Source organism: Manacus candei, unplaced genomic scaffold (assembly GCF_025592945.1).
Source record: "Manacus candei isolate 608988 ecotype Guabito, Panama unplaced genomic scaffold, ASM2559294v1 h1tg000073l, whole genome shotgun sequence".
Lineage (NCBI taxonomy): Eukaryota > Metazoa > Chordata > Aves > Passeriformes > Pipridae > Manacus > Manacus candei.
Genome location: NW_026138121.1, coordinates 790876 through 799079, shown reverse-complemented (window position 1 = coordinate 799079; position 8204 = coordinate 790876). Strand labels below are relative to the sequence as shown.

Sequence of the window (8204 nt, the reverse complement as noted above, 5' to 3'; positions counted from 1 at the left end):
ATGACGGGATGGGAGGATGCCCCTCACGTGGGAGGGACACCCCACGAGGAGGGTGGAAATGTGTCCCATGAGGGACTGTTACCTCACACCCCATCATTCCTTAGCAATCTTAAACGGGAAGAAACCGAGGGCCCAGGTCTTTGGTCCAGCATCACCCAGGTGTGTGTGGGCAGGTGAACCCATCCTGGCCCCTTAATTGCAGTGGTGGGTGGAGGTTTAAAAGGGAGGGAGTCAGCTGGGGAGGGGGTAGGGGTCATTTCCCAGGGGTGGTTTCCTTCCCACAGCTCTGGGGTCTGTGGAGCCTGACCATGGTGAGTCCTGCCCTGGGAGTGCTCATGCCTGGGGGGTCTTTGGTTGGCAGGAGGCTCGTCTGGGGTTTGCTCTGGCTGTCTACAGACCCCGGGTCAGGGCACACCCTGCTCCCTGCACTCACCTCCCAGCAGTCTGCACTGTACCTGGTCCCCAGTTTGAGGTGACAGTAAATATATAAACAGAAGGAATAATACAGAAGAAATCCTTCCTGTGAGGGTGGTGAGGCCCTGGCACAGGTTGCCCAGAGAAGCTGTGGCTGCCCCACCCCTGGAAGTGTCCAAGGCCAGGTTGGATGGGGCTTGTGGAAGGTGTCCCTGCCTGTGGCAGGGGATGGGACTGGGTGGGCTTTCAGGTCCCTTCCAATCCAAACCATTCCATGATTCTGTGACAGTGGGCTGCACCAGGTGCCTGGACAGCCCTCACTTGCCTGGCTGGGATGGGGGTACAGCAGGGCATGGGATCCCCTCCCATGGGGTGAACAGCAATAACCTGAGTGTGTCCTGTGACCTGGGAGCAGAAGCCCCTGTGCTGCAGCCCAGCACCCCTTGTCCTTCCATTGCCACACCGAGGGAGCCCAGGACACTGGAGTGGGGGGGTCTGCCCACTCTTGTGCCCCACACTCCAAGGGGAGCAGCCTCTGCCTGTCCCCCATCCCTTGAGATGTGACCACTGTGGCAGAGGCAGTGGCCTGTCCCCACCTGGGAGGCAGCTGGTCCTGGCCCTGGGCCACCTGGTTACCCAGCCTGTCACTCAGCAGGAAGGTGTGTGGTGTGCTCAGCCAAGGCTGTAATTAGGTTGATTGGCACTAACTTACCTTAAAAAGCTGGGGAGGAGGGAGGAACTGCAGCTCAGCCATTTCATGTGGAACTTTACAGGGAAAGATGGAGCCCAGGCAGGGCTGCAGAGGGACCCAGCTCCTCTGTCCCTTCTCTCTGTGACATTCCTGCAGGACCCTGTGCCCTCCAGACCAGACCACCCCCAGGAGGAGCTGGAACGGGGGCAGTCGTGTCTCGCTTTCAGTCAGCCTGGCAAAGCGTGCCCACAGCCCCTCTGGAGGCAGAGGATGGAGCAGAGCCTGCCCTGGTGCCAGCACTGCTCAGTGGGCACCGTGCCCAGCCCGGGCTGTGGCTGGGCAGCGTTTCCCGATGGGATGTGCTGCTCATTCAGGCTGAGTGCTGAGCATGGGCCGGGCGAGGGGCCTGCATGGACCCCTTGGGAGCAGAGGAAACACTCCTTGGCCAGGCAATCCATCTCCAAAGAGCTGCTGAGAGGACAGGCTGTGCCACTGGCTCCTCTGGAGCTTCAGGGGCTGAGACACTCGGTGTGATCTGACTCCAGCCGTGCTCGGGTGGCTCTGGAGCTGGTGGCTGCTCAGGAAAATCCGCCCACAGAAATCACAGACTGGTTTGGGTTGGAAGGGAGCTTAGAGCTCATCCCGTTCCAGCCCCTGCCACAGGCAGGGACACCTTCTGCTAAACCAGGTTGCTCCAAGCCCCATCCAACATCCATAGTCTGGTCTGGGCCCTGCCCTGATGTGAAGAAGGGCTTGGGGGAATAACAGGAGGCTTTTCCTGGGATATAAATTGTGTGTGTCCTTTGGGGACGAGCCAGCAAAGACGTTAGTGATGGTCCCACTTGGGCATGGCTGCAGTGGGCAAAAATCAGCTGATTTGGAGCAAAACAGTTGCACAGCTGTGGAGGAGCTTGCAGGGTGGCTGCACAGGGGTGACAGGTGAGGGGCAGGGCAGGGAGTGGCTGGGGAGCCAGGAGGGCTGGGCAATGCAAAACCTCTTGCACGGAAGGGCTGGGAAATGGGAGATGAGGAATGGGGCTCTTCCCTCATCTGTTCTGCCACCGGCTGCCATCGTGGCCCGGGGTGAGGGTACAGCTGGCAGCCCCAACCCCTGCTCCACCTCCCAATTAACCCGTGTTTGCTTATTAGGGAAGTTACAAGCCTGTGCAAACACTTCCATTTGCTTTTGATAAAGCGAAGGTAGAAAAAACTCCTGCCCGTGAGGTGTGGCCAGGCCTGGCAGGCTGCTCTGGGTCTGGGTCATGCCAGGTCCAGGCTGCTGAGGGCCATCTGCCAAGGACAGAGCATCCCTCCCTGTCCCATGTCACCCAGTGGCTGTCCCCAGCCCCGCTGCTCTCCAGACAACCAGGCGTTTGTCCCAAACCTGGCCCGGTGTCGCTAACGGCAACTGCTAATTGTTCTCTCGCTCTGTACTATATTTAATTCCCCACTATTATTTTTTCCCCTTTTAATCATAAAAAGCCTAAATTTCCCTCGGGGAAGGTTATTGGCTCAAGTGTGGAAATATACCTGAGCCTTGCACGGCGCTGAGCCACCGGGGCATTGGCTGTATTTTTAAATCCAAGTACAAAGTGTCTCCAGCGTGAGCATCGTTTAACCCTTCCCGGGAGGGAGGGTGGGAATGGGGGGTCCTTCCCCTCTCCTCAGCTCCTGCTGCTCGCCCTCAGAGCAGAATGAACCCACCCGTGGGCCTGGATGTGTGGATGGGAGCAGGGGCAAGAAGCGAGTGTGGGAGTGCAGGAATCGCTCTGGTTTGTCCTATTTTCCTCTGGCACCCTCCTCTCTCTCACCGGGGTGAGACCCGCGTGGGCATCGCCCCGTGCGTGGAGAGGTCGGGCGGGCAGGCCCACGTGTGCCCCAGCACTGCCCCCTTCCCGGGCCACCTCCTGCCACCCCCGTGGGGACCGAGGCTCAGGTGCTCCCAGGTAACCCCGAGCCTCAATACCTTTGAGGATGTGGGCCAAAGTCATCCAGTCTGAGAGCTATTTCGGGGGATGGTGGCTGCTCCCCGGAGGTGTTGGCACAGCCCCAGTCGGAGGCGCCGGGCGCGGGCGGAGGCACAGATGGGACAGGCGGGAGGGAACTGCTCCTGTCTCTGCCGCTAATGAAGTCACCCGAGGGGGCTCAGCCCTGCCCCCACAGACCTTGGGGCGCCTTTCAAGCAGCTGCTGGGGGGAGGTTTGGGCTTGCACCTCGAGCAAAGCAGATTTGGGGTCTAACCCTCACTGCTGCCAGGTGTGTGTAGCACCTTCTGCACCAAAGGAGTGGTTCTGTTCAGTGGTAGCTGCTCTGGGCTCTGAAATTCTCACTCAGAAGGAGAAACAGGGTTGAAATAACCCTTTTTTGGCAGCTGTAGCTTGGGATTGGTCCTGCCCCAAGGCTGCTGCTCTCTGGGGTGGGAGGACTGGGCAGCAGCATGAAAGGCTCCACACAGAGCCCAGGCAGCCTTTGTGCTGGGTCTGTGGGCAGCAGCGGGGTCAGGGAACACCCAGAACCAGCAGGACAAGGGGGAAAACTCTCCTCCTGGCCAAAGAATCCCCCTCCTCTGTGTGACCCTCAGCAGAGCTGTCTTGCTCCCTGCTCTGCTCAGCACAAGGGACTGAGTGTCTCCCTTCCTCCTCCTCAAACAAAGGCAGCTACAGTTCGTCTTCTCTTTCTTCTTCCAAGTGGTTTCACCCTTCAGTTCCCGGCCCTGGTTTGGGATGCCCGAGGAGACCCGTGCAGAAGCCAGAGGGGGCCCTGGCAGGGCAGGGGGTTCTGCTGGGACAGCACAGCCCACCTGCCCCAGCCAGCACAGCCACTCCCGTCCTCTCCATCTGCCACAGGTCTGCTCCCAAAGCATCAGGACAAACCCAAGCTCCAGGTGGGCTCCTGTCCAGCCCCAGACAATCCCACTGACCTGCTGGAGGGCTGTGGTGTGGTTGGGAAGCCAACACCATCCCGCAGCAGGGAGTGCTGGCTGCCGGCTCCCCGTGGGAAGGGCGGGCAGGTAAGGGGAGCTTTGCCAAAGGAGCATCCTGTGGGCAGGGAGGGGGCCCTGCAGCTTGAACAGTTGCCTGCAAAGGAGCAATTTCAGCATGTGAAAGGAATGTGGCTCCAACACTGCCAGAGATGGAGGCTGTGCCTCAGGGATAGGGATGTGCTGCCGGCCTGACTCACCGGCTGCCTCCCCGCAGCCGCTTCCTCTCCAGGAGGCAGAAACTCCCAATTTTTCTCTATCACATGGCTTAAAGTAGGGGGTGAGGAAGGAAACGCTCTTATTTTTAACTCTTGTGTCTCCCCAGGGCCTGGGGCCGAGCACTGGCCCAGTGAGGTGCCCCCCAGGGCTCCCGCTCACCTGAGCACTGCGGGCTGGTTGCAGCTCCCCACGGTGTTCTGGGGCCTGAGCCCGTGCACAGAACGGCTCTGAAGGTTGGGAGCAGCCAAGGGACCCCGTGCAGGATGGGGACACCCAGGGTGGGCAGTGGGATGGCTCGGTGTGGTCACAGCTCCATTGAGGGTGGCTGAGAGCGACTGAGCCACAGGGAAAATGCAATTTTTCTTCCCTTGAAGCGACCAGCCCGTGCTGCTCTCTGTGTGGGCAAACCTTGGTGGCAGGTGCTGGGGGTCCCTGTTTGTGCCCACCACAGGGACAGAGCTGTTGTGAGCCAGGGCTGAAGGGTGGGGAGGGTTCTATCCACCCCAGGTCCATCCAGGGAGGATCTGGAGATGTAGTGTCACCATCCCCAGGGTGCAGGGTGGGCAGAGGGGGGCACCCCCGAAACATTTTGGGTTCCCCACCCTCAGCTGAGCTGGAACATTCAGCCCCAGCACGAGCTGGACACTGTCACCACCCCAGTGTGGGGAGGGGCTGCTTCTGCCATGGGAGGGATGGACACTTCAAGAGGCTTCGTCCTGCTGTTCCCAGTTCTCCTGAGGAGGAGAAACGAGGCCAAGTGCCTGTTTGTTTAGTGTGATGGGGTTTTTTTGCATTTCTAGAGGATTTTTCTTGCCCAGCCCTGCCCAATGGGGCTGGTGGGACTGGCATGGCACAGCCCTGGGCACGGCGAGGTGCCCTCAGCTGGGGCACCATTCGTGTCTGGGATCAAAGCAGCTGATCCAGGCATGAAGTTTTGGTCTTTGGTTCCTTGGGGCTTTCCTTAGCTCCTGTTGTGAAACCTTCATTTGCTTCTAACAGCAGCAAGTTGTTGTGTTGTTTTTTTTCCTCATGATCTTCTCTTTTCCCCCTCTGTTGCCCTGAGATAAAGGCTGCTAAATTTGTCCTGTGCTGAAAACGCAGCTAATCCTGATGGACCTGAATTCACATCTCCCCCCAGAGGAATTGCACTAATTTTTTTCCCTTTGTTCTGCCAGGGGACCTGTCCGTTTCCTAGTGGATAAAAAAAAATCACTATTTAGGGCAAGGTTTATATTCCCGAAAACCCGTGTTTGTTTGTGAGAAAAGAGGACAGGAGGGAAATAAACGAGAAAAGCATCATGCCTTTTTTTTTTTTCTTTTTCCCCTTCCGATATTGTTTTTACAGCAGGCAAGTTTTAATTAAAGTGAGGAACTAGGTCGCCTGTGCTGTCCAGAAGATGCTCTGAGGACGTGGTCCTTTCCCACCAGTGTTACACTGGGAGCTGGAGCTGCTGGCCCAGCCTGGCAGTGACGGCTGGAAAAGCTCCTTGCAGGCTGCAGGGACAGGTTGGGCTCTGGAAGGGTGGGGGGTCTCCCTCCTGCCCACGGCTCCTGGTGGTAATGGGTGGGTTGGGTGTGGCATTTTGGGGTGCTGGGTGAAGCCCGTGTCGGGCCGGGCAGGGCTGTGGTGCCAGCCCGGCGGGGGGATGCAGAGGGACAGCCCGTGTGTGGAGCAGGTCTGAGCACAGGAGGGGACGGTGAGAGGCAAAGCAGGTGTGAACTGGCGCTGCTGGGAGCCCAGAGCTGGCAGGAGGCTTCAGGAAGCCGCAAGTGCTCACCTGGGGCAGAAAAATCCAGCGAGAGCCGCCTTGTCCTCACCTGGGGCTCTCCCGGCCCCGGGCGGTGCAGGATCCTGAGCCGGCCCCGGGCTGGGAATGCGCTGGGCACAGGGACAGGGACGCGGAGCTCCCGGTGCCCGCTCCTGCTGCGGAGGGACGAGGAGGAGGATGGAGCGAAGGGCGAGAGCAGGACAGGGGGTGGCAGGAGAGGGGCTGGGGCAGTGGCCGCTCGCTTTTGCCCATGGGCGTGGGGGGTGACTGTGCCCACCGCTCCCCGTCGGTGTGGGGGTGCCCCGCGCCCCCCGGCGCTGCCCCGGAAGCGCCCGGTGCCGTTCCGAGCGGTGCAGCCCCGGCAGGACGGCGAGACCCCCGAGATGGGGGGCTCCGTCCCGGGGTGCAGGGCCTGAGCACCCCGATGGGGCGGCCGGGGGGCTCCGTCCCGGGGTTCGGGGGTCGGTGAGCGGAGCCGGGGGACCCCCGTGGGGGGCGGTGGCTGCGCCCCCCGGACCCGGGGCTCCCCGAGGGCACCGGGGCGCGCAGCTCCCGCACCCCACGGCCCCCCCGACGGGAGGCGGGTGCGGGGGTGGGGCCTCTCCTCGCCCCCCCCGTCCCGGGCGGCCCCGGGTCCCCTCCCCGCACGGGGCTGCCGGCGGGACTTCCTGATCCCGCTCCATTGGCCGCAGGTAGCGCAGCTGTGCGGGACGGGGCACGGACGGACGGACAGACGGACAGAGCCCATGCGGACCCCTCACTGAGCTTCATCCCCCGCCCCCTCCTCCTCCTCCCCTTCCTCCTCCTCCTCCTCTCCCTGGCTCCCTTCCTGCCCAGCACATGTAAAAGTTGTGCGTGGGGCTCCGCTCCCGTCCCGCTCCCGGTGCTGCTGGCGGCAGGAGCCGGGCTAGGATCACCCCCGCCGCGGAGCAGGGACCCCCGGAGCAGGGACCCCCCGGGTCCCCTCGCCCATGCTGGATTTCGGCCCGAGAAGGTGACTGCGGGAGGAAGCGGCGCCGCGCCGGGTCGGGGTAACCATGAATGAGATGTCGAGTTTCCTGCACATCGGGGACATCGTCTCCCTGTACGCCGAGGGCTCCGTCAATGGCTTCATCAGCACCCTGGGGTGAGTGAGGGGCTCCCGTGGCCGCTCAAGGGGACCCCGGGATGGACGGGACGGGACGAAGGTGCTGAGCCGGAGCACGGTGGGAAAAGGGGCCGGGAAGCTCCGGGTGCTGCAGCAGGAGTCGGCAGAGTTGGTGGGAAGGGGGACGGGGTGTTCCCGCGTTCGCTCCCGGCTCTGGCCGCTGTCGGGGCAGGAGGCAGCCCTGGAAGGACCCCCAGCCCACCCTCCCTGTGGCCAGAAGCTGTTTCCTCCCCATAAGGGGCTGGGGGGGATGAAAGGGGCTTAAGCAGCGTGAGGGGTCGATGGGGTGAGGAAGGGGATGTGCGAGTGGGATGGCTCGGGCAGCCAGGATCCCTCCTGGGCACGGGATCGTTCTGTACTCCCAGCCCTGTCCAGTGTGGCTGGAGGCTGCCAGCCCCCGGCCAGGCAGTGGTGGCTCTCGCTGTCTCCCCTCGGGGTCCCACGTACCCGGTGATCAGTGGCATCGCTGCAGGGTCACCAACACACGGCTGCCCAAGGCCACCAAGGGCTGCTGGGGGCTGGGGGACCAGGGCACTGCCAGCTCTGGGCTGAGTCAGCTCCCTGGCCATGGCAGCTCTGGCAAGGGGATCTCGCTGCCCAGCGTGGGGAGACACAGTGGAGCCCTCGGGGACCTGTCCCGTGTCCCTCCTGTTCCCGTGCAAGCCAGTGGTGCTGCTGGAGCAAAGCCAGGCCAGGACCTTCATGTTTGGCCATGGTGTGGGGACAGGCCGTGGCCCTCGGTGGGGAGGGCTCTGGCAGGGCTGCCCTGGGGCACGGGTGGGTTTTTCCTCACCCCCAGGCAGGGACCCAAACCAGGCAGGGGCCCAAACCGTGTCCGCAGCCCCGGGCGGGGCCGGGGGCCGTGCCAGCGCTCCTGCCCCACGCCGCGTGTAGGAGAGGCTGAGCTCAGGCAGGAATGCTGACTTGGATGGGATTCCTGGGGCAGGAGCTGCCCGGCTCTATAATCTGTGATGAATGCACTTG

At 62.2% G+C, this 8204-nt stretch overlaps 1 protein-coding gene across 1 annotated transcript in view; it reads left to right on the top strand.

Annotated features, from left to right (window-relative positions):
* The first annotated feature begins 6748 nt into the window (after positions 1–6748).
* Positions 6749–8204, top strand: part of ITPR3 (inositol 1,4,5-trisphosphate receptor type 3) — a 36400-nt gene continuing 34944 nt past the window's right edge. The window contains exon 1 of the mRNA XM_051809007.1: positions 6749–7199. Within this exon, the coding sequence (XP_051664967.1) occupies positions 7111–7199 (89 nt within the window). The 5' untranslated portion in view covers positions 6749–7110. The remainder of the gene's footprint in view (positions 7200–8204) is intronic.